This window comes from Centruroides vittatus, unplaced genomic scaffold (genome assembly GCF_030686945.1).
Source record: "Centruroides vittatus isolate TY-2023 unplaced genomic scaffold, ASM3068694v2 contig_970, whole genome shotgun sequence".
Classification (NCBI taxonomy): Eukaryota; Metazoa; Arthropoda; class Arachnida; order Scorpiones; family Buthidae; genus Centruroides; species Centruroides vittatus.
In genome coordinates this window covers 3,385,653-3,412,949 of record NW_027122643.1, presented here as the reverse complement: position 1 = coordinate 3,412,949, position 27,297 = coordinate 3,385,653, and the positions used below count along the sequence as shown (strand labels likewise).

Genomic DNA, 27,297 nt, shown 5'->3' with positions numbered 1-27,297 from the left:
AGAAAAAGACTAGCTAACAGAAGAACCTAAGGCTTTAAATCAAATACAAAGTTCTCAATCATATAAAGGCTTTGAAGGAATTTGAAAAAGCTAAAGAAGATTTTTTCAGGCCACGGATATAGAAATTCGTTTAAATAACTTCATTAAAAAACTAAAGACAGCTAAGCAAACGTTTAAATGTTTTATTAAAAAGTGAATTTTGCCCATTTATTTGTTTGTAAAATCTATTCAGTGTATGCAGACGTCTGTAACAAGTGCAATTTGAATAAAATGTAAATCGTAAAAAAAAAAAAAAAAAACACTTCCGTAACATTTGTATAGGCAATAGAGAGCTGTAGAAAGGTAGTAAGACTATATCCTGTCAATGGCAGAAAACCTGTGAGACACGAAATAAAGAGATAGTCTCGTCGAGTTCCGGCTTTTACAGGTTTATTGTGTGTGATTATTGTGTAATTCTTCGGTATTGAAATATTCAATAGAAGTAAAAATAAGAATGTTTAATAACTTTTTTCAAATTTTTAAATCAATGCAAATTTAAACCATATAAAATTAATATTTTTAAGTGATTTATTAAAATTAAATATGTGAAGAGGTGTTTTTTTTCTTTAGATAACAAAAAATTATTAAAAACTTCTTTAGAAATAAATTGATTTTTTTATTAAATTATTGTTTTTAATATAAGATAATGAATTAAATAAAAATATTCTGTCAGAAATCAGTAAGAAAATGATGTATTTCCTATAAAAATATTTTTATTCAACTTTCTGTTTTATTTCTTATTAATGGTATGTAAATTTATACACATAATTAGTAAATCGTCTTATCAGATTTTACTAAAGAATTAGAATTATTTTCATATTTTTTTTCTTAAAAAAGTAAAAAGAATATAAATTAATTTTCTTTTAGAATTATTTTCTGAAATCTTAATGCGTATTTTGTTTTTAATTTTATCTGATTGTATAGCAAGAAAATGTCGTTTTATTTAATAATTTTATTATTTAAAAATTAAAGTTAGTTATTTCCAATTTTATTTTAAAATAATATAATATTTAGCAATTACTTTTTCGGCTGTTATATATATAGCAGAGGATAAGTATAGTGATCGGTCAAAAACTGACTCACCTTCAATATTTTTACATTTTGGACTCAGGGGACCTTGAACCGTCGAGAGATGCCAAAAAAAAGGAAAAAATTAGGATCTTTTTCTGTATGTAGGAATGTTAATGTGGGGGGCACAGTTTTATTCATCCAGTTTAAAGCTTAATAACTACTGTGCCTTGTGTAAAAAAATTTCTGAAATTTGCCGGGAGGTTTGAGTATTAGGAGGATTGTTGCTATTAAATTTTGTTAGTTAAGGGTGGGGAAATAGAAGGGGTAGTGTGTCGAGTAGAATCGGACTTAATGAAAATTTTACTCGTTATTAACATTTACAATATTTTTATGAAACTCATCTCTACCCTCAAAATTAAACGTTTTGCCATTTTATAATAGTTAATAAAATGAAAAGTTTTTAAATCAAACGTCATAACAGATGGCGCCACACACACAATTTTAACTCTTTCTCCGGGAAAGTCATGCAACTCGTTGTTGGAATTTTTTCTTATACAGTGATACTTCGGTTTTCATCGATAATCCGTCCGAAAACAATCGGCGAAATCCGAAACCGACGAAAACCGAGGCAATTATTTTCATATGAATCAATGTAAATCAATTAATTCGTTCTAGACACTCCAAAATACATACCAAAAACACATTTTATACAGAATTAATACAGCGTTAAGTACTAAAAGCAATAACAAATTAACATAAAAGACTAATTAGCATAAAGATAAAAGCATTAAGATTAAAGATAAGATAATTAGCATTAAGATGAAAGCAGAGGAATTGTTCGGTTGCACACGCGGGATAATGTCTTGTCCTGTAGAAGCTAGTTGGACATGAGCTTCTAGCCTATATCGTCCCGTGGTAAAGTGTGACGTAATTGTCATGTAATAGTAGTTGTATGCGTTTATGATGGTCGTATCGAGGAGAATAATGCCTTCCAGGAAATCCGTTTAAGGGTAACTGGCCCCTATTCAGGCATTACAGACGTGGAGAAAACCCGGAAAACTTCACGTGGCCAGCCCGTCCTGATGATGAGTGAACCCACGACTGAACTCCCAGTGTTCAGGGAACGGAACCGTTGGCCAATGGTGGGCCGTCCGGGGTAATGTTCACACAACGAGAAATAACGCCACAATGTGCCGGAAAACGCGTGGGTCGCCCTTTGTTTTCGCAAAATTAGCAGCGAGGTCACTTGAGCACGCCGACGAAATTCGAGGCAATCGACGAAAACCGAGACAAATTTTTTGCGAGAAAAATCGACGATAACCAAAGTCAACGAAAACCGCGGTATTACTGTAATTCAATTACATTTTAAGTGAAAACTCCAATTTTTTATCTTACACTTTTTTAAATGATAATGATAAATATTACAGTACGAGTGCAATAAAACGTTTATCAAACAATAACCCACTTTTCTTTTGTTAAATTTTATCGTGTTTTAATATCCAAAGAACACCCATTGACTTCTTTATCTAACCTAATTATGGAAATAGTCAAGTGGTTAACTTGATTATATCACTTAACATTAATAATAACAACATTAACATCGTTACAGTTATTCTCAAATATGGTCGATAATAATCTTAATACATAATTTTCTATAGTTAATTAAAAAATAATTAATTTTCTATTAATTTCCTATTATTATCTGACGTAAACATCTATTAAAACAGCCATGTTCCTAATGGCAAAAAGAGTCAAGTACAATGCAAAATTAAAGTTTATTTCGTTCAAAAATTTACATAACTATGTGACTATGCTTAAATGTTGCCGAAAGGATGAGAAATTAGTGTGAGCGATTGTGTAATTTTGGACATGTGGATTCTGGTGCGAATTAAAATACGGGCCCTCGGTGTTATTACCTATTTTTGTATTGTAAAGAACAAAATTGTACATACAAAAATTAAAATTTTATCATCATTACATAAATGAATCTTTTTAGAGTCCTAAAAATAATGTTTTTTTAATCTCTGTTGAAGATCCATATCGAGATCGAGCCTGATTTTGTACCATTGCTGTTACGTCACTGAGTACGAGTGATGGGTGAAGAGTAAGCAAGACACGTAAACACGAGTTTTTGAATGAACACGAACAATCGATTTTTCATTCCATTCATTCGTTATTTTAAATAATATATCTATAATATTATAAATACCGTATATAAATGTTTTAATCTACATTGTTTACAGAAAGTCCGTTAAAATTTATTCACCTTATTAAATTCTACTGTTATTTAAATTCGTTTTATGTAATTATAAAAGAATTAATTCTAAAACGAAAAAACTGTTTAAATAAATGGTAATTACTTAACAAAATAAAAGATTTAATTCAATAACAAACCGAAAGAACCTGAAAGAAATATATAGTAAATACGCTACATTTTCTTGAAAACTAAGGGAAATTCTATTTAACGTAGTAACATGCTTTTATCTTTACATAAACATTTTTAAATTTATACAATTATCATTATATTTCATAATGTACTATTATCAATATTTGTAAAATAATCAATTCAATACTGTATTACATTATGAAATATGATGGCGAATGCTTTGGAATCAGTCTTATAAAATATATAAATTTGCAAGTTATTGGTTAGTGATGTTTTATACAAAATTTAAAAAATTATTAATAAACATAACTAAAAATAAATTTAATTAATTAATAGCTTATTTAATTTATAAGCTGTTAATTAATAATCTGTTAGTAATTAGTTAATAATTGCTCGTATTGCAAATATACTCGTTCAGAAGAGATAAAATTAAAATATATCTGTGAACTTTGATTTTTGTTTTTTTATTAGTTATCTTAATAAATCCCCGAGAATTGAGGTCCTTCGATTCTCGAGGATTTATGTTTAACTTTGTTTATAATAATTATAATTAGTTAATTGTAATTATTATACTAAATTACGCTGGAAAATGATTAAATATTTTAACATTAATAATATAAATTCTTCATTGGAGAATATTTAATAAAAGTTACTAGAAAATTGTTAATGGCTGAGTAAAAAAAGGAAGCAATAGTGAGATAATCAGGAAATTCGACATCGTATAAAGGAGTCAAGTATAGGATGCCGATAAATGTACAGTACATAGAAAGTGTTTAAGTGATGGATGAGGAATATTTAATATTATTACGAAGATATTGTAAGTCGGTTTCTACGTTGCACAATATTCGATTATAGAAAGCTGTTGAACTATATTATTTCAAATTTTAAGATTAAAACGTTTGTCTGTAAATGAACGATAAGATATATCCAGAAGATTTGATTGATTCATTTCATCAATTTATATCATGTGAGTGCTATCGGAGTTATAATAAATTGTTTTTCCAATTCAAATAATTTATACTTCGAATAATTGTATCACAATGACAAACACGAAGAAAATAAAAAATTCCGAAATTGAGTTTTGTGCTGTGCCAACTTTTGAACCTTTATCTGAAGATGTCGCCGAATCTGAAAATGAAGATACGTTATGTGGTTTAGGCAAATGTAAACCAAGATGGTTACAGCGCTTTGCAAATTCTAAGGCTTACCTGATTAATTATTGCTTATTGGGTATAGTAGAAGCTGCATATTTTACCTGCTTCGTAGGTTCCCTTTCTACTCTAGAGAAGCGTTATGCCTTCGATAGTAGGATAAGTGGATTTCTTATGATCGCTGATAATCTTAGTCCGATCATAATTAGTGTACTGATTGGTTATTTTGGAGGACGTGCTCACAGACCCAGATGGATAGCTGCTGGTATGCTAATTGTGGCACTCAGTTGTTTCATGTGTGCTTTGCCTTATTTCATCTACGGCCCTGCTCTTCATTTAATAACAAAGGATCCTAACGAACTCGTTAAACCTAAATATGAATATTGTGATCCAGAATCAAATGAACAGTGCAAGAAAGAAGAAGTATCACCAACTATACCAGCAATATCAATTATATTTGTAGCGAATTTTTTATGCGGTTTTGGTTACACTGCATTTTATGCAATTGGAACACCATACCTAGATGATAATGTAGATAAGAAGGATTCTCCAATATATTTAGGTGAGTAATAGAATGCTATAATAAGTTTAGAGAAAAAATTTATTATTGTAGATTAAATAATATAAAATAATCTTGAAAGTACAATATTAGATATATTTATTTTTAGCTAGCATGTCCGCTTTAAGGATATTTGGACCAGCTCTTGGATTTTTAATTTCGTCTTTCTCTCTTCGATATTACGAAGACCCGTTTTGTGAGTACGAGTATTGAATTATTAACTAAGTTTGCCTTAAATTATATCTTCAAAATAATATTTAAGTTATTATAAAAACTCATTCAATTGTAAAGAAAGCTATAAAATATATTTATGACGAATAATATATCTATTATATAAGTTGTGATAGTGTGTTTGTACTTCAGATAAATTTAATTATACACTTAAATTTGACAATATATTCACAAAATAAATGCTATTAACATTTCATGAATATTCATAAATATGAAAATAATTTTATATTAAGGCAAGTTAGATATTTTTCTACTATTAATTTAATAGTAAAGGATACAACAGGGAGTTCCAGGAAACTCCTATTTATAAATTTGTGTGCAAGGTCATGGTAATCGTATTGTAAAGATATAACAATAGCAGAACGACAATTAAATGCAGCAACGAATTTTCGTAGAAAAACGAGCAATTAAATATAACTAAAATTTTAAACGTTATTACAGCAGATATAATCTGTCGGATGGACAAATAAGAATCTACATTCAGATAAAAATAAAAGAATTTTTTAAATTATTACAAATATTGAATTTAATTTTATCTAAAATAATTCAAAAATGAGTAAAACATTTTTTTTTTTTTTTTGTTATTTCTTTTGTATCATTTTTATCATTCGTCTTTTATTCACGCTTTGATAACGTCCAAATACAAAATACGATGTATATAAAATACACAAAAGTTATATTAATATAAAAAGACTATGGTGTATATGCCTATGTTAACTCTTCCCTACGGCTATTAAGTGAGCTGTATTAATTTATGTTAAAATATATATATATGCTTTTTTGTCAGCTTATTATATAAGTTTTATATAATAATATAATTTCTGATATGGTAATTAATATTAATTAATATGTAATTTCTATTTTAACATAATATATTATTATATAGCTCAGTAGCCGAAGGGTAAAGTTAATACAAGCATATACATATATAATCTTTTTTATCAATATAATTTTGTATATTTTGTGTGTATTTGTGTTTATATAATATATAAATATATTTTTTAAATATAAATGTTTATATATCGTGCATTAGTTTATCATCACAAACGTATACGTAACGTATAAGACTGCTTTGTTTGAACTTATACATGAATTTAATCAGCTTTTCACTTTTATGTATATAAATTTATTTTATTTAGCTGATTTATATACAAGCCTTCCTCTTACATACATTATGATGTATATAAATATACATTATAATCCCAAATTTGAGGATTATTGGATAAATAATACGAAAAAATTATTTTAATTATATAGGCGAGTGTAATATGATTGGAATTATCTATAAAATAAAATATATCAACTTTCACATTAAAAATAAACCTAAAAACTTAAATTATAATCATTTCGGGTTTTTATTTAAACAATTTTTGACATTTCCTTTTAGATGGGATATCAATTTTATGGCTGGTATTGAAATAAAAGTAAAATTCAGCCATCAAAAGATATAATTTTGGTAAACATCTTTTTATATAAAAATTATACTGAATCAATAGATAAATATATTTTTTTAAATATTATTTAATAATAATCTATTCAATAAATTAACTTATATGAATATTTTGTTTTACTTCTCGAACATTATCGATACAGCCTATCAAAAAAAAAGAAATTTTTTTATGTCAACTTTCGTTGGAAGATTATTCTTGACTCGCAGCCAAAATTTTAACTCGGCCTTTAATATTATTTTTTCCTGACTGAACTTGCCATGACTTTGACACTCTTGATTCAGTTTCTAGCGGTCGATAGCATTAGATAGATATATCTACGCTGGACAATAATTTAAAATAATGATAAAACTTTAAAATTTTTCGTCGAAAATTAAGGATATTTTAGTTTTAACATAACGAAACAACACATTAGTAATTACGAATGACCTCAATTAAGATTTCTTACCTTTTTACATAACATCTTATAAATATTTATGGGTCGAAATTGAGGACACGAGTGTAAAGTAATAATAATTATTCAACAGAGCGTAAATTAGATATAATTGTAATGAAATATTTATGTTTCTTATATTTAGAATTAAACTAACCTATTTGCTTATTGATTATTATTATTATTATTATTATTATTATTTACTATTAATTATAACTTTGTTTGTATTATATGCTTATAGTTATAATTATTTTTGAAGTAAAAAAATTAGGTAATATCTTGATTCTATTCTTGAATATTTAAGAAAGAATAAGTATTATTTCAGTTGATCCTGGATTTACTGAAGATGATCCGCGATGGGTAGGAGCTTGGTGGATGGGTTTTCTCATATTGAGTGCTTTAATTGTGATATTTAGCATTCCAATGTTCTTTTTCCCTCGAAGGTTACCGAATGCTCCCATTCCAGTAGAAAATGAAAAAGAATTGAAGAACGAAATGCCGAAATTTAAAGGTAATTTTATGTTCACAATTATTAAAACCATTTAATATAAATAAACTTACACTAGATAGATTTTTATAGATTTGCCAAAATCCCTATGGATGCTTGCAAAAAATCCGATTTACATGTTTATATTAATCGCTGCAATTTTGCATATTAATGGTGTAGCCGGATATTTCGTTTTTATGCCAAAATATATAGAAACGCAATTTCGGAAATCTTCGTCAAAAGCCAATTTCTTTACAGGTTAGTATTAAGAAAAAATTGAAGACTATAGCAATTTTTCTAAACTCATTTTAAAAAATTATTATTGTTTAATATTTTAGGATCGGTACCCGTGATTGCTGTTCTGATAGGCATAATGATAGGAGGAATAGTTATAAAAAAACTAAGACCAGAACCTCGTTACTTGACGGCTTATATGGTTTTTATCGATTTTTTCGGTGTGTTTGGGTTTCTCGCTTCGATGTTTCTCGGGTGTCCGCAAACTAAAATGACAGGAACAGCATTTACAGGTGACGAGTAAGTATCTAACGAATCTTTCATCCCTTATTGGTTCTGCAGAAATAATAAAAAGCTTTTAACTTATAGAAGAGAAAGAAAGATACAAATCTAATGTATTCGTGTACAATTAAATTATATAAACTTTAAATAATTTTATTCTATTCAACAGAAATGATTTATTTTTAGCTGGAAAATAATCTTTTCTGATATTTCTAGGAATTCAATTTGCTTTGTATTCGAAAATTAACAATTCAATTATGATAATTTTCGTAATATAAAAATATAAACTTGAATAATGAGATTAATTTAGATAAACTATTTTAATAATCACTATGTCGTAAATTTTTGATCTTAAGATTGTTTGGATAAAATATCTAAAATTTAATATAGAAACGTCAATATTTACTGAATAGAATGTATCAATAAGGTGTGTTACGTGCACTGATTTATCCTTAGATTGTTGAATGACAGTGAAAAATTCCTCCATAATTTTAATGCTACTGAATATTCTTTAGTTACCAGCTACAGGTAAACATTTAAGGCACTTTTTACTTATTAATCAAATGATTTTCTCATCTCATTCTTTATTTATTATAAAACTTATAAGTTTAATAATTAATATATGAACAAAAGTTAATACCAAATTTCTTAGAAAAAGAAATTTAATTTAATTTACTTTTTACAATATTAGAAAGTTTAATCTATAAAAATTTTTTCTTTATTGCAGGAAAATAAATTATAAATAGATAATAAAGTAAAACCCTTTATATTTTATCCTTACGGAATAAATTATTAAATAAAAAAATATGCAAATTTTTTCCACGAATTTTATGAAAAGCAAAACGTTTGTATCTAATTAAATTATAATTAATATGGAGATAAAACTGTTGTTTTTATGTCAAAACTACTTTTTATATAAGAAATTTTTTTTTATTTAAATTCAAAATTAATAAATTTATAACAACTTATGATAACTTTCTTGTTGTTTAGAAAACTATTAATGAAGTAAGAAGACGTATAATGTCAATAGTTCAGTGTACTAGAATTGAAATAAGTAGATTGATACTCAATACTTAATTTATATCTATAAATATGATGGATGTTTACGTTCATAACCCAAAAGAAAGTTCAAGGATAATATTTATATATATATATGGTGTCTGTACAGTACATGTGTATTTGTTCGTATTGATTAATAACAACAATTTATGTAATAATCAAACCAAATTAAAAGATAATTTATTATTCTTACAGATTAGAACTTTATAATGAATGTAATTCTGGATGTGGTTGCACTAAAAGAATATTCGAACCAGTTTGCAGTATGGATGGAAAATCTACTTACTTCTCTCCATGTTTTGCTGGTTGTACTGGATTGAATGATACTTCAGGAAACGATGTTAGTATTTTAATAAAGTAATTTTTAAAAAAGTGGAAAAAATAACATCAATTCTTAAATATTTATAAGTTTTATATTAAAAAAAAACTGTAAGTAAAATTGGGTACAAGTAAAGAATCGTTACTCCATTCGAAATAAAACGAGCTTTAGCTTAATTAAGTAATTTAAACAGATTAATGCATTGAAAATGATTTTATTACGATTAATTTTGTTGTATAATCTGTAGCTATTTAACAACTGCAGCTGCATTTTTAATGGAACTGGTGATACATTTACTACTGACGTTATTGGAGGATATTGCCCTCTAGATTGCAATATGTTTCTACCCTATATGATTGTTTTGAGTTTAAGCAAGTTCATGGCTTCAACTTCTCGAGTTGGAAACAGTTTAATTTTATTAAGGTAAATAAATATGACTGTTCTATTTAATTAATAAAATATGAGAAATTTAGTAACAAAGTTACATAAATTATAAGAATTTATATAAACTTTGTTGCTGATATAAACATAACATTCAATAACAGCTACTAAAATAGATCAGAGATTTAATTTAATACACAGTAATGAGATAGTTTATGGTCATTGTTAACCATTAATTAGTTTAAATATAGTTTTAGAATATAATTATAAAGATAAGATTACTCTCATAGGTTTTAAGTTGTTTTCGAGTTAGTAATATTTAATATTCAGTTTGAGAGGAAAAAAAAACTGAGTTGGCGCTTATACAGCTAGAAAATGTATTTCTAAAGATTAAAAATCAAAGTTGAGTTAGTATATTTATTAATTAGTTTCTTTAATTAATAATCCGATTATAATTATTAATTTATCATTTATTTTTAATTTAGCAATATAAAATACGTATTGCTTTTTACTTTTTATGTAAAATTGAAAACTGTTATAGATTATATAAGTAAATTTCTCTTATGAAAGAGAAAAAATAATAAGACTAATCCTCTTTTACTAAATCTGGGATTTTATAAAGTAAATTTCTAGTTGACATAATCATATTTTAGTAGCTTTTTATTATTTCTGAATCATAAATAAAACGTCTTCTATTCTGACTGAATTTGCATTATTATGATTAAATTTTAGATGCGTAAATCCACAAGATAAAAGTATGGCTTTGGGAACGATTGGTGCAGCATTGTCAGCTTTCGGTAAATATAATAAATCTCCTTCTGATATATTGTTTAAATAAAGAAAATAGTTTTAAATGTATATTATTATCTTTTTTTTCATAGCTTTTATACCCTATCCACTGATATTTGGGGCCATAACCGATTCTGCCTGTATAGTATGGGAGGAAAATTGTGGCAAGACTGGAAACTGTTGGCTTTACGACACAGATAAATTTCGATATTACTTACATGGATTGGGTATCACACTTTTGTTGGCAGGAAACTTTTTTCATATAGGAATCTTCTGTTTGAGTCATCGATTGAAAAACTTTTATGAAGATGAAAAAGAAGGCGAAAAGGAGACTATAAATATAAAACATTTGTCAAATTCTTTAAAAAATGTAGCATCGGCAACGTAACGACACCCAACGAACCTCAAATTCAATTATATTATTATGAATCATATTTAAAATGTTATATAAGAATATAACACAGAATATAATAAAGTTTATTATATTCTGAGCATTAATTATGAAAAATGTTACTATTTTTTCTCTTACTTAACAGAAAAATATTTATATTTATGTATTTTATTATGTAAATTTGAAAATTCTATATATATTTTTTTATTAGTTAAGATATTTATAGAAAGGGTGTGTTGTTAGTGTTTATATAATACCAGAAATTTATAATAAACATTCAAAATGTTATAAATCCATTAAATTATTTTAATGAATATAATAATGTTCGTAATAATAAAGTATATTTAAACTGTTGAAGATTCTATTCTGGTAAAATATAAAGAAAAATAAAGACGTGTTTACCTAAAATTACCAATTTTTATTACTTGAAAAGATTTCCTCTGATTTATAACCAAAGTTCATGAGTGAAAGTCCGAAGTTAATCCATAAACGTTTATGTACTTATAGTTACAAGAAGGATCGAGTTTATTAAAGTAATCGATTAACTTTTGATTCTATTATTTAATTTTTAATCATGAATAAAGATATAAGGAATGTGTCTCTAACTTTACTATGCTTATATATTTTCACATATTTAATGTAATTGTTTTTAATTTTATGTTTACATATATACTTTAAAATTATTTTATTGTTGTAAAATACATTAATGAAGATATGTACAGACATCTGAAAAGAACTAACGAGCAAAATCTAATGAAATCCATAATTTAAGTTTGTCTTAAGAAATTACACAAAGTGAAAAATATATTAATAGAAATAACCTTATTATAATAAGGTTATGCTTTTAAAATTTTGCGAAATTGTATTAAAAATGAAAACTGAAAGGAAAAATCAAATCAAAGATACACAGTTGAAGAATATTTCAACTCAATCTTGCATTAACTTTAGAGAAATTTTTACAAAAACAAGAGATTATCTGTCGATAAAGCTCGCTGTTATAGAAAAACAATATCCAAATTTGTCAATTAATTTCTTCACATATTTTAGAAGCTTGGAGATATATTTATAACAGACAGTCTTATACGTAACGTTACTGAAACATTGTGCTTTGACACATTGATGAGATAGGCTTGCCTATCCAATAATACAATATTATGAACGTTTGCTTCAAGATTAGACGTATCTCACGAGATATTGTAGGTTGGTATGACTCTAATTTGACAGCAAATGCAGTTATTTCTAATTCTACTGAGCTCATTTACTATTATTTATCAATCTTTCTGATTATCTGAAATGTTTCATGATGTCATTACAAAAAACTACCAGAAAGTCTCGAAGAGGCTTTACTGATGTACATAACTTCAAAACATTACTAGAAACTCATTATACCAAGAAAAATACCAAAAATCTGTGGTTGTATTTACAATTTATGGCATTGTAACGCTATAAAACGTGATTTGGTTAAATTGATATTTAAGAGAAAGTGTATTTTTTCAATAAAATGTTTTTAAAAATGGCATCAGCATATAATATTTCTTCATATTTGTCTATTACAAATAAATATGATCATTTAACATAACTTTACATAAGTCATATTAAATGATAGCAGATTTCTTACACTGGTATTTGAATCTTTTATTGATTATTATAAATTATCACTACGTTACATTCATTATTTAAAATACTGTATTAACATATTGTTCTAATTTTAATCCCTTTGAAATGTCGTTTGTTTAAATAAACTATTTCAATGACCTCTTTAAATTGTATAAAATAACAATATTTATTCATGAAATTATATTTCATTTTAATGACACTCCATCTGATTAATTACAGATAATGTCTAGTATCTATATTATTAATATTTTTATCATAAATTCTTATATATTGTTATTAAAATTCAGATTTCGAAACTATTTACTATTTATTATCTTATAATAAATTTTAAAAAATAAACAGCATATTTTTATAATTTAATATTTTATTACATATTTTTAGTTTACATAATATGTTAATATTTTTCATTTTCAAATCATATTCACAGTCAATAATTAGTAGAAACATGTTTTTAATTAAAACTATTAATAATAGTTTTGACAATCCAATATTAAAACTACAATTTCATATGAATTTACACTTATTATTATATGGAAAAAAAACCCTTAAAAAATCTTGATTCAATAGTATTTAGGATATTTTTCTATGATGTGAGTCAAATACACAACTTTTAAAATGGTACAAGAGGAAACTCAAAAAATAACTTTTATATATATATTTATTTATTTACATTAGAAAGACTACCTCGAAGTAAAAAATAAAATATCTTAAATATCATACATTAAACCGTTGTTCTCATATCAATTAAGGACCTTTTCAGTTCTGGATTCATAAGCGCCGGTACAGCAATGTCATTTTCTTTATTAATTTCATTTTCTTTTTCTTCGTCATTATATAAATCTCTAAGTCTATCACTCATAAAGAAAATAGCAATATGGAATATTATGCCACCTCCATTTAATAATATAGTGGCTCCGTGAAGATAATACCTGAATTTTTTAGTGTCGTATAACCAACAATTACCAGTTTTGCCACAACTCTCTTCCCATACCACACAAGCTTCGTCCGTTAAGGCACCATAAATTAAAGGATATGGAATAAATGCTGAAATTTTAAAAATTAATAATTAATCGGGATTTAGTAAATTTGTTTTAAAAAAAATTATTAACACTCACCAAATGCTGACAATATTGTTCCCATAGCTCCCAAGGCAAAACTTTTTTCTTCTGGATTCACACATCTGAAAGTATTTTATATATAATTGAATTTATAAATATGTAACCTGATATAAGATTATTAACAACATTAGAAATAAATATAAAATAAACGTACCTCAAAGTAATTATAGCACTTCCAACTCGACCCGTAGAAGCTATAAACTTACTAAAACTTAATATTATAATATATGGAAGAAACATATTGCAGTCTAAAAAACAGTACCCTCCATTGACATTTTCAATTTGAGGTGGTAGATAACCAGAACTATTGTAAGCACAACTACAATTTGTAAATATCTGTAACGAAATTTAGAGTCTTAGATTTAGAAAGTATTATAAGTAAATTCAATTAATCAATTCTGCACTTACATTTGATCCTAATGTGTCATTAATTCCAGTACATCCCGCGAAACAAGGAGAAAAGAAAGTCGACTGATTGTCAGATCCACAAACGGGTTCAAATATATGGCGGGTGCAACCACAATTAGCGTTGCATTCGTTATAAAGTTCGATCCTACAATCACTCAAGGATTAGTATACATTTCGAATTTTTTTTTAAATATATTGTTTCATATTAAAATTAATAATTAGCCTACTTACTGTTTATTAATTTGTGTAGTGCCACTCATCGTAGGTGGTGAACATCCGATTAACATGTTAATAAGTAGACCAAACATGGCAAAAATATCAACAAATATCATATATGCTGTTAGATAACGAGCTCTTGGTTGAAATTTCCTTATAACTGCACCTCCTAATAATATTCCTATTACCATAGCGATAATGCTAGTAGATCCTGAAATTGATAAATTTATTAGAAACTGTATTTATTTATAAAATAATGTTAAAAACCCGATTTACCTGAGAAAAGACTCGCGCTAGATGCTGATTGTCGATACTGAGATTCCATGTATTTCGGCATGAAAACGAAATACCCTAAGTGTCCGTTAATTTGTAACGTTGCTGCTATGATCACACAAACTAATATTTTGTTTTTAATTAATTTCATCAAAGCAGCGGGCATATCTAAAATATAAATTTTATAATATAATATTTAATATTGCAAGAGTTTTATATGTTGGCAACGAGCACTCCCCTGTTTACTTTCTACTGAATGTATCCAACGAGAAAAATTCCATTGATATTTTTTTCTAGTTTAAATGACAGCTCACCTTTAAATTTTGGTAGTTTTGTATCTTTTGCAATTTCCTGTTTGGTTGATTCTGGTGATCCGGGTAATACTCTAGGAAACATAAACATGGGGATACTAACTACAAGAAGAAGAACTCCTAATATTAGGAAACCGATCCACCAAGCTCCAATCCATCTTGGATCATTATGAGAAAATCCTGGATCATCTATCAATGGTTTATTTTTTTAAATAATTAATAGCGTTACGAATATATAAAATTTTCACAATTTACTTACAAAATGGATTTTCATAATATCTCAGGCAAAAAGAAGATAGTAGAAATCCTAGAGATGGGCCGAAAATTCTCAAAGCGAACATTGCACCTAAAATATTTGTTTAATTAATCTATGAACAATCTAAATTAAATTGTTATAAAACCGTATAATCGTGGCCTCAATTACAAATAATTTTAAGCTTTACTTACTAAAATATAAAGGCGAGTTCTTCTTTTTAACATTATCATCCAGATAGGGTGTTCCAATGGTATAAAATGCTGTATAACCAAATCCATTGATGAAACTTGCAACAAAAAATATGGATACAGCAGGTATAGTTGCCGAAAGTTTAGCATCTTCACAATCTATTCTATTGACAGAATTACAGAATTCGTGTTTAGGTTTTTCCAACAATTCGGATTTGGTTAACAAATGGGTAGCCGGTCCATAAATAAAATATGGAAGTGAACTTAGAAAACAACTTAATATGACTATCAGCATACCACTAGCGATCCATCGAGGTCTATGAGCTTTCCCCCCAAAATATCCAATTAACAAACTAATTATAATAGGGCTTATATTATCTGCAATCATAATAACTCCACTTACTTTACTTTCGAAAGCATATCTCTTTTCTAAAGTAGTAACGACACCAACAAAATATGTAAAATAAGCGCCTTGAAGAACACCCAATATACAAAAATTCACTAAATATATTTTTGGATTTGCGAGTTTCTGTATCCAATTCGGTTTGCACCTACCAATCCCACATTTAGTATCTTCGCCATTTTCCGAAACTTCTTTATCAGGTACCAGTGTAAAATTATGATTCAAATTCGAAGATTTAACGTTATTATGCATGGCTTTAGTACTGAATCTCTTCCAAAACTGAAAATATCTCTCTTTCGATAAACATCGACTGATTTAATTGATTAGAACTGGAGTAACATAAACTATAAATCCGATAAATTAAAGACAACTTTCTACGCAAATAGTTCAAAGTATTATTAAATAATCGAACGAATAATCTTTAAACGCCATGCCTATCAAATTAAATACGACATATATAATAATAATAATAATAATAATTTAATATAAACCAATTTACACGTTTAATTTTAATTTAAAACTATATTTTATAACATTAAAAATATATATATATAATTCTTATTTTTTAATGTATATATTTTAATAATAAAATTTAAATGTAATATAGATGTATAATTATACTTTTAAATAACGGAAAATTGCTTAAAGTTTTTAAGATCATTTTTAATATATTTTTCAATCAATGAATTTTATATATAATCTTCGTTATGTAAATATTAAAATCTGTTCTTAATTATGTTTATGTTTTATCTAGACTTAATGGAATGTATATAATAAATGGATGTTTATGCGATAGACACAGACAAATAGAAGTTGTGTGCAGAAATATGATGCTATTGAAGTAGGCATATTACTTTTATATAATAATTCGTTGAGAAACGTTAACAAGTTTTCGAACTTGTTAACTTTTTGAATAAGAAAAGATTAAATAAACCAAAAAATAAAACATAATTATCCAATTTCAGTCAAAATACTTAAAAATTTAAAAAAATATTCATTTTTGTTACTATTTATATAATTAATTATTGTTAATTTTTCTCTTAAAAATTAACAGTAATTAAATTATAAAATATAAAATTGAATAATAAAAAATTATCCATTAATCTAGCTGAAGTGGTTGAGATAAATTTGGGTTTTGTTCATTATCAGTATCATTTTCTTAATTATCTTTAAAGAAGATTAAAGTCATACACGAGTTAAGTAATTAAGTAAGTTTATTTAGTTACCCAAGTTTATTCATTTAACGTTAATACTGTTGTTTGCAGTTTATAATATAAATTTATGTGATGTATCTCTCTTTAAATTTATTTTAAAGCTTTATGTAACAATATCAATAAATAATAATACCTTTAAAAATTTACAGTATGGCGTTAAATAAAGCAAATTTCCACTGATATAAAACAGTAAATAAATGGAAAAATTAACTTTCTGAATTCAATCTCTAGCAAAATGTCTGCTTTTAAAAATTATAATTGAAAAAAAAAGAATAAACATGTTTTAAAATTATATTTTTATAATTTAACCTTGTTAAAACAGCATTAAAATATAAAATTACTTTATTAGCATTTTAAATACGTTGAAACTAATCAAAGTTATGAATATTTAATGAAAAATCTCACGACCAGACTGTACGTGTAATACTATTGTAGTTTAATCTGAATTGCTAATATTTGCTTAGGTACGTAATAATTTTACAATTATCTTACAATAATACATATTATCTAATTTAAATTTAAATAATTTGATATAACTTGCACAAATTTGCTGTTTTATTATAACATTAAAATTAATTTTAAAATAAATAAAAGTCTTTTTATATGCTGTAAAAAATAGTCTTAAATAATAAAAAAATAAACATGTATTTGTTGAATCTAACGATAAAGGAGCGATAACAAGTCAGCAATACAATAAAACATCATGAAAATATAAATAAGATAATTCATGATAACTAAAGAAATGACAAAGGTTAAATCTTAGCAAAGTCCATGATTTTCTATAAAGAAAATATTGTGTAACTTTAAATTTTATTCACTAAATAAATTATAATTTCCTCTGAGTTTAATTAAATTTTATTCAAATTTTCTAGCAATAATAATTTATAATTGTGTTCGTTCTAATCGTAATTTTCTTGTTAAGTACATTTCTGTGCTTATTTAAATCTTTATTTTTTTTTTTATATCTATCCTGTAGTGAAATAAGTTATGTATAGAAGAAAATGAAAAATAAAATATAATTACTATTATTTACTTTATTCAATTTGTAATAATAATTATTATTTTCATATAATTTTCTATTTAAAAAACGAATAATCAAGATTCAGAAAATATAAAATGTTTTAATACTTTTTTGAGTAATTTAGAATAAATATAATTTTACTTTTAATATGATTTTTTTATTATTTTCTTTTCTATTCATGGTTTTTTTATTTTTTGAAAAAAAGCTATACAATAACCAAGGCTCTTGCCCCATAAATATGGATAATACATGGAAAAGAAGAATCACTGTCATAATGAAAGTCAATGTTCTTGATTCTTCACTAAATTGCGTTCAGATTCCATTGTTTATTATTTGCGCAATAATCAAATTGTCTGATAATGTTTTATTATCTATAATAAAAATAATTGTTAAACATAAAACTATTAAAATTACTTCTCTTGTATTATTACAAAAGCTTAAATAAATTCACTTTTTACTGTATAAGAATTTAAATTTAAATTTTTTAATTAATTGTACGATTTATTAAGGTTACTGAAACAAGCAATGAAACATTTTAAATAGTCACATGGTATATCATGTGCTTATTTTAAAATTTAGTTTATCAGTTTATCAACAGATGACGCTAAGAGTTGAATTTTTGCATAGTAATAAACATCAAAAATTATTATTTTTTTAAAGTATTTACTGTTAAAATAAGTAAACAATTAATTTCTATATTCATAATCACACTCATTGATATATGTTTTTTATATTTAAAAAATTATATCAGTTGTATATAAAGTTTAAAGTATATAAATATGGCGGCATTACAGTAATTGAAGAATTTACATCCGTTTGATAACACGCAACTATCATTTACTACGAATTTTGGCAATGAAATTATAGTGATTTCGGGTATATTTATTTCATCTAACAATAAAATCTAAGCTATTTATTCATATCGGAATTTATCAATATATACGCAAAAAAGACTTTGAACTAGACAATCTCTCCACGTATTGTCAGTTCAACTGATAATATTGCCGAGTCGACAAAATTAATGGCTTACTTCATGTAATTTGTGAAAAAAAATCACGAAAATCTACAAATATGGAAACAGCAAAGCCGTGTGTTTCTCAAAATGAATTTGTAACTGTACCTACGACAGATGCCGAAAATTTCGAAGCTCGAGAAACAAAACGTAACGAAACAACTTGCGGAATTGGAACTTGGAAACCGAAATGGTTACAATGGTTTGCGACGCAACAGCATTACATCGTCGTCTATTGTATTTTGAGTATCCTACAAGGTGCATATTTCACTTATTTTATTGGCATTATAACAACTTTAGAAAAAAGATTTTCCTTCAAGAGTAGAATTAGTACTTCGATTCTGATTGCCAACAATATTAGCCCTATATTGATTTGTCTGTTAATTGGTTTCTTTGAAGTAAAAAATCATCGCCCGAAATGGATCGCCGGAAGTACCATGGTTACAGTTGTTAGTTGTTTTATAAGTATTTTCCCTTATTTCATTTATGGTAAAGGTACCTTCATGTTAAATTCAGGAAACTCTTCTTATTCTGCGTATGGCTTAACTGATTATGATTTATGTGAAACAAATCTTCAAAGAAGTGAGAATTGCAATAAAATAAATCATTTTCCAACCGAATCAGTAGTGGCAATATTTTTCTTGGCAAGTTTTCTTGAAGGAATTGGATCGACTGTGTTTTATGCTCTTGGAACACCATATTTGAATGACAATGTCAAAAAGAAGGATTCTTTATATTTCGGTAAGGAAATACATTTTTTTTTTTAAATTTAATTTCGAAATTAATTAGTCTTAAACTAGATTTAATTACAGTATTAATAAAATTTATATTTTAAATTTATCAATATTATTATTTTAAAATTATAAAAGTAACTTAAAAAATTTTATATTGATGTTATGTTAATTAAATGGCTTTTAGGATTTAGAGATGATAAATTGAATAGATTTAACAATAAATTTTTTCACTAAAATTGTTTAGTTGCTCGCAATTTGCTTAAAATTTTGTTAAAATAATTCCTTAATATATATATGTTTTTTATTTTTATATGAATATAAATTGTATATACAGTCAAACCTCTGATCAACGGCCACTGACGAAAACATAAATATTCGTCATTGTTTGGAAATTATTTTTGTATGCATTTTTGTTTACTACTAAATAGCGGCCATTTTCTTGGGAAAATGGCCGCTATATAGAGGTAGCCTTTGTTAATTCATAATTTATATTATATAAAATTTATAAGTTACTTATATTTTACAAACTTGTTCTAGCAAATAATAAAAAATACAAAATTTGAACAGGGTTTGTTATATGGAAATTCTTACTATTTAACATAGATAAATAAATATAAAAAGATTATTTCTAATCGTGTTATCTTAATTGTATATATCTTATTTTTAAACACAAACATGGAAATATGTATATATAATTTACTAATATTTAACCTATTAATTAATTAATAAATAATTGTAATAAAATACTTTAAGTAAGATGTTTCTGAGTTTAAGAGTGAAAATACTGTATTTTACATTTTGTTAGTCATCTAGTTACATCAAATCTTCAAATTAGATTATATAAAAGAAATCATTTGAGCTTTAATTATCAAAAGCGAATTTTTCTTAATCTTAACTAATTACAAATACTTTTATTTTCATACAGCAGATGTCAGAGTAAGATAATTGTTTAGAATCTTTCATGAATACAAAGTATTATAAATGTAAAGTCAAGATTATTTTCTTCCGCTCTTATTTCCTGTTTCTTTCATTTGCTTATCTCTTCTCCCGACAAAAGTTAAAAATATAATTACGAGTAACAATAAGTTGAGCTTTTATATCAGCTAATTATGTTCAGTTTTTAATTCTTATTAAACAAATTTTTAACTCTAATTACAAGACATTATTTTAGTTATCAAACTTGAAGAGATAATGGAAATTATCATTTACAATAAAGTATAATTATATTAATTTATTAAAATATTATAATAATATTTATTTACTTTTTAGATTCTGTATATTCGTTAAGATTATTTGGCCAATGCTTAGGCTTTATTTTGGCTTCTATCTGCTTAAGATATTTTGAAAATCCTTCGTGTGAGTATGAGTATATGACATTATTAAATTTATTTCGCATTATAAATTAATAACTTTTTCTTAAATTTATCTTCAGATGATCCCGGCTTTGATAATTACGATCCAAGGTGGATAGGTGCTTGGTGGATGGGTTTTCTTGTTTTGGCTTTATTGTTATTAACTTTTTCCCTTCCCATGTTTTTATTTCCTAGTCGCTTAGCAGGTGGTAAAGTAATTATGCAAAATCAAATAATTCCTTCTAGTATTACAAAGGTTAAAGGTAAGAATATTGCAAGAGCGATCGTTAAAGTTTATTAAAAATTCAAAATTTTAAAATAAATAAATTACAGAAATGTACCAAGGTCTGAAACGTTTATCAAAAAATCCTCTTTTGGTTTGTCATACTTTTAGTATGACATTTTATTTGATGGGAAGTTTTGGTTATTACATATTTATGCCAAAGTATATCGAAAGCCAATTTCAACAAAGTGCTTTCACTGCAAGTTTTTTTGCAGGTAAACTATATTTTATCCCTCTTAATGTTATTTAACGTAAAATATATGCCATATCTGATTTATCCGAGATAAAAGAGAAATTACAAGTACGAGAAATTTATTTGTAGGAAATAGAAGAAAAATATAAAATTCTCCAATTGATATTGATCAATTTCTTCTTTCAGGATCAACCTCCATTTTATCTTATTTGGTAGGCATTCTGGGAGGATGGTACTTAATTTATAAATTTTATTCAAAACCAAGGAAATTTGTTAAATGTACGGCAATTATGCAAATATTTACACTTATTGGATTTATAATGTTAATGATTTTTGGCTGTCACAATATAAAGATATCAGGAATTTCTGAAAATCCATATGAGTATGTTAACTTATATTTAAACAATTTTTGAATTATTTTTATTGTTTAATTTTGAAATTTTTTAAAATTTTAGTTCGTTCTTCAACGATTGTAATAAAGATTGTGAATGTGATAAAACTATATTTAAACCAATTTGTGATTCAGATGGAATATCAACTTATTTTTCGCCTTGTTTTGCTGGCTGTAGCGGAATCAATAACACAATTTATCCTTTAGTAAGTTGATCTTAGTTTCGGTAAATAAATTTTGAATAATTATTTTAATGGTCTACATTGATATATTACAAAGCTTCGAAACTAAATCACTTTCAATTCACTGAGAAAAGTAAATGAATTGTTTACTGTCTGTATCAATCACTTTCATCATCAATGCTATTTTTATACAGGTTTATACGAATTGCAAGTGTCTCTATGACGACAAACAACGTCTAGCACCTTCAAATGCAACAGATGGCTTTTGTTCTTCAAATTGTAATATGTTTTTAACATATATCATTATTTTAAGTTTAAGTATGATAATATCGTCTACGGCACGTTTTGGAAATTCTTCAATAATGTCGAGGTAATTTCGCAAAATTCTACAATTATAACTTTCAATTATAATAAACACTTTTTTAATACAGCACTTAAGCTTTTAAAATAATTTAAATGTAAATTTATCTTGTTTCTACGCAATTAAAAGCTTTTAAAGAACAAAAAAAAAATTGTTTTTAAATTTCAGATGTATGGAACCAAGAGATAAAAGTTTAGCTGTTGTTGCCGTAGAAACTGTTTTACCTTCCTTAGGTATGAATAATCAATAATAAAGTGTTCTAAAAATAATTTCTATACTTTACATAGTTTATTTTAATATTTACAGCTTTTATATTTTGTTTGTTAATATTTGGATCCGTAACCGATTCAACTTGTTTAATCTGGAAAGAAGAATGTAGTAGAGTCGGAAATTGTTGGTTCTACGATTTCGATAAGTTTCGCTATTATCTTCATGCAATATCAGCTACGTTAATATTAATTGGCATAATTTTTGATCTTGCTGTTTATTTTATGAGCGAGAAAGGAGGATTTTATAACGTTAATAATGATTTGCCTCCAGTCGACTTATCGAAACTTCCTATTGAGAATGAAGAGGAAGATGTAATATATTCTAAAATTCCGGAATACCAAAAGACAGCAGAATGGAAATGATCTAATTAACATAATTCCGAATTCATTTGTTGTATCTGATATATAATAAATCTTTAGAATTATTGTTTATTCATTTTTAATTTAAACCAAATCATAGACAAGTGTTATTTACAGTTCACTTTCGACCCATTCAAGGAGAAATGTATGCAAGATTACAATAATTAACTCTGCTTTCTGCTTGTTTAATTACAATAAATTTATTAATTAATGTTTGTTTTTATTTAAAATATACGTATCAATAATGACAAATTTTATTAATCAATGTAATTCGAATCAATGACTATTTATATGCATTGAATTATCATATCTCACATCTTCAATAGGGTATATCACTTTAGATATTATTAGCTATAAATACTATCGATAGTTTTGGAAAGCTCTCAATAAAAGGTTTTAAGTTATTGTTGCTTTCAAGATCAAATTTAATATAAAAAGTAAGAAATTTAGAGCATGCTTAACTGTGGGTCACTGCCAATAATAAGGTAATTTACCTTGAAAATTTTATTTTCAACTTACAATATGTCTCGTTTTCGGTTGTTTTTTTTTTTTTTTTCTCGTCTGTTCGCGCTGGTTTCGTCGTAGATAAATTCTTTTTTTCCCCCGATCGCCGAAAGTATTTTATAATGGAAGGAATTCAATATTTAATTATCGATACAGGTAACATTATGACTTTAAAAGACTTGCAAAGAAAAACAACTCAAACTCCAACAGACGAGTTGGTGGAAAGTTCTGCTTATACGCTGAAAGAATGGTTGAATTGTTCACCACCCGATAAAACCAATGTGCTCGAATGTGTAAATAAAACTAAAATTAACCAGGACGATAGGCAAAATTTAAAATTAACAGTTAAAATATTTTTATCCGAGAGCAAACCGAACCTTCTGATCAATGCCGTGGAAAGAACAATGTCTCACCTAGGAGTTAATTTAATAGATTCGTTAATAGTATCTGTTGAAAATACTCAGATAACTCTAGGAGAGATTCAACCATTATGGATTGCATTACAAGAAATGGTTATGAAAGAAAAACTAGTCACGATAGGTTTTAGCGATTTGGATACGAATCTCTTGCGTAATCTGTACGAGTGGGCGAAAATAAAGCCTAGCGTAAATCAAGTCAACCTAGAATCCTGTTGCGTCATGCCTCCGGAGATGATTCAATTTGCTAAAGAGAACGATATTCAACTTCTCACACACAGCGATCCTAAAGATATTCTTCCTCACGACATGATTCTGAAGATTTTTAAGGAAACGACGCACGACATCGATCCCAAATCCTGGGGCATGCAGTGGATCACACGTTATTCGGTAATGGTTAAAGGAAGAGGGATCATACAGAGCAAAGGATTCATACTGTGCTTATCTAAAGTAACATGAAAACGTCTTCTCACGTAATTTGTATATATCGAAGCGATTTAACCAAGATTTCAAACCGTAGATGTTTTCAATTAAAGTTATAAAGATGTAAATATATTAAATTATAATCGAACAAATGCAGTTTTAAATACGTTAGTGTTAAAAGTTCGTATAAATTTGAAATATAATTTTTGTATTTTCCGAAAAAAAAATTTACATAATTTATAATTTAAACTCATAGAAGTAAATTGTAAATAAATCTTTATTTCAATTACATTTAAAAGTGGAAGGATTAGTTTAAAATCTGAAAATAGTTTTTCAATAAAACATCAACAAACAAAAATATGTCTCGTTTTCTATATTTATCATCTATAGAAGTTACAATATATTATACTTTCTATAAATAACGTGAAAACGCACAAACATCGTGATATTTTATTTGCATTGATGCATACCATTTTGATTTCATTCCAATTTCGGAATTAATATGAAAAACTGACATCGTTTATTTTAAAATTTGAAATGGAAAATTGATTTAGAGATCATATCGTGTAAATTCAATATAATAAGATATATTTTATATTACGGAAAAAGAAGAATTAATATGATCTGAGCTTGAAGTTTTTGTTGTAATGATGGCGTCGTTTGCTTGTTGTATACATATTTTTAATAAGATATATATAATATATATATATTGTTTATTAAGCATGCAACCTAGATTTCGTCTTCCTTTTTTATGCATCCATCAGTGGCCGAGAAATAAAACCACTAAACACTGGTAGTGGACCGCGGGTATACGCCTCACCGACGAGCTGCCACGTGGAGTTTTTTGATTTTCTTTATACTTCTGACACCTAAATAGGAGCAAGTTTTTCTTAAAAAAGTCTCCCTTAGCAGATCTAAACGTGCATTGCCGTATTCCATCAAACCAAACCTTCATGCTGTAGTGTTCTGTTACGACCAGATCTTCATCAAAGTTAGTCTAATATTAAAAATACTTTTGCATTTTGATTTCAAATGTCACAAATTCTCAGCAATAAAATTTAATGTTGATTAATAGCAAATTTCACACACATTACAAATACTTCATTTAATGTTTTAGATGATCACAACTTATCAGTTGGACTACTGCTTAAAGATTAATTATTTTTTTTAATCGTGATACACTTAACTTTAATAATACTTATTAATAAAAAATTCATATTAAGATAAACATATAAAAATTTTGCACAGTGAGTCATTAGTTTGTGTCCTTACAAGAAAAAAAATTAGATTATCGTTTCAATAGCGATTTACTCCGAAATATAATCTTAAACGAGAGCGTAATTAATGAAAATTGCTTAAGTTTCTTATAGTTTTATCTTATCCGTTATTTATTTTCCGTAATGACGACAAAAACGGTTTAGGATTTTTCATCAAACATCGTTTATTATTAAGATAACACATCTTTCGTTGATGGTAACAAATTGAATTTAACAAGTAAAAAAGCAGTAAGGTAGCGTGTGCTTCAATTCAACAATTACAATGGATTAACGTTTCACATGCTTTCATTCTATCAATACAAAGAGCGTAGGTTTGACTTGTCCACCCTTTTGCTTCTTAAATATATTTATAATAATTCAATATTTTATAATTTTTTCAAATTTCACAATTATAATAATCAAAGAAAACTTTCAAACTAAGAAATTCTTTAATAGAATTTAGAATTGAATAGAAAACAGAAATTATAATTAGTTTTCTTCTTATTTTAACTATTAATATCAGATTAACATGTAGTAAGTTTTAAGAACTTTTCTGATAAATTTTTAAATGTTATGTTGTTCATATGAATTATATACTTAAGAATAAGTTGTTTTATTCAGTTATTTATCAATGCAAACAAACTTTTTCACTTTAATAGTGTCATTTATTATGGAAAAATAAGATTATCGAAAACTACCAGACTCGCTCTGAAAGAAGATCGAACCCGGTGTCTGATGTGATAATTTGTAGACGTATAATTTTTTCCAAAATAAATGTATAGTATTTGCTGTATTTAGTGCTAAAAGAAATATAAGAGAAGCTAAACTAACTATTTAAAAATTTGAATAATCTATCAGAGTATGTTTTTATATTTTTTGACATTTTCTATATTTTGTAAAGTAAAATAAACGATATGCTAATAAATGGCAGCAAGAAACTATAAAAATCAAGAATGACAGGAATTTACAAGATGAATATTTTCATCCGTCACTGGTTTTCTTTCCATTTTATGCACGCAATTAATTGTAAATAAATTTGTTTGATTGTTGCCGAAAGATTGTATAATAACGTAAGATAATTTATCAATTTTTTTTTTGTTTCCTTGAAATATTTCTATATGCAGAAGCGTATATGTATTACTTTGTATAATACCATACACATGACTCAGAAAGCTTGCTATGTTAGTCATTTAATAACTAAATAATTATAAAATTTGTTAACAGATGTACTAGCAAAATGCCGTAATTTACTTCTGTTTTATGTAATCACAACTTATATCCGGAATAATAAGATTTGTATTCTACAATCGTAAATATAAATAATTTGAAGAATGAG

The 27,297-nt window shown here is 26.1% G+C and overlaps 4 protein-coding genes across 5 annotated transcripts; 3 read left to right on the top strand and 1 right to left on the bottom strand.

Moving 5' to 3' along the window:
* Positions 1 to 4,258: 4,258 nt before the first annotated feature.
* Positions 4,259 to 11,241, top strand: LOC136985496 (solute carrier organic anion transporter family member 74D-like). Its single transcript, XM_067282788.1, has 9 exons — positions 4,259 to 5,149; positions 5,256 to 5,342; positions 7,584 to 7,769; positions 7,839 to 8,003; positions 8,084 to 8,279; positions 9,516 to 9,660; positions 9,887 to 10,062; positions 10,753 to 10,817; positions 10,902 to 11,241. Exons 1-9 carry the CDS (start codon positions 4,477 to 4,479, stop codon positions 11,195 to 11,197), a joined length of 1,989 nt encoding a protein of 662 aa, XP_067138889.1. The 5' UTR covers positions 4,259 to 4,476; the 3' UTR covers positions 11,198 to 11,241.
* A 2,164-nt stretch (positions 11,242 to 13,405) lies between these two features.
* LOC136985487 (solute carrier organic anion transporter family member 74D-like) lies at positions 13,406 to 16,347 on the bottom strand. Of its 2 annotated transcripts, XM_067282777.1 has the most exons (10): positions 15,991 to 16,115; positions 15,591 to 15,911; positions 15,403 to 15,489; positions 15,147 to 15,332; positions 14,836 to 15,000; positions 14,575 to 14,770; positions 14,344 to 14,488; positions 14,090 to 14,271; positions 13,933 to 13,997; positions 13,406 to 13,861 (listed from the first exon to the last, which is right to left on the bottom strand). In XM_067282777.1, the coding sequence occupies exons 2-10, from the start codon at positions 15,880 to 15,882 to the stop codon at positions 13,539 to 13,541; spliced, it is 1,641 nt and encodes a 546-aa protein (XP_067138878.1). In that variant the 5' UTR covers positions 15,883 to 15,911; positions 15,991 to 16,115; the 3' UTR covers positions 13,406 to 13,538. The 2 variants fall into 2 exon arrangements, with proteins under 2 accessions (XP_067138878.1, XP_067138877.1); XM_067282776.1 differs by having other exon boundaries at positions 15,591 to 16,347.
* A 2,860-nt stretch (positions 16,348 to 19,207) lies between these two features.
* On the top strand, positions 19,208 to 23,428 carry LOC136985490 (solute carrier organic anion transporter family member 74D-like). Its single transcript, XM_067282782.1, has 9 exons — positions 19,208 to 19,978; positions 21,241 to 21,327; positions 21,404 to 21,586; positions 21,657 to 21,821; positions 21,986 to 22,181; positions 22,255 to 22,396; positions 22,567 to 22,742; positions 22,902 to 22,966; positions 23,040 to 23,428. The coding sequence occupies exons 1-9, from the start codon at positions 19,297 to 19,299 to the stop codon at positions 23,363 to 23,365; spliced, it is 2,022 nt and encodes a 673-aa protein (XP_067138883.1). The 5' UTR covers positions 19,208 to 19,296; the 3' UTR covers positions 23,366 to 23,428.
* Positions 23,429 to 23,911: 483 nt separating this feature from the next.
* Positions 23,912 to 24,876, top strand: LOC136985483 (glutamate--cysteine ligase regulatory subunit-like). The gene has a single exon (XM_067282771.1). It carries the CDS (start codon positions 23,989 to 23,991, stop codon positions 24,739 to 24,741), a length of 753 nt encoding a protein of 250 aa, XP_067138872.1. The 5' UTR covers positions 23,912 to 23,988; the 3' UTR covers positions 24,742 to 24,876.
* Positions 24,877 to 27,297: the final 2,421 nt, after the last annotated feature.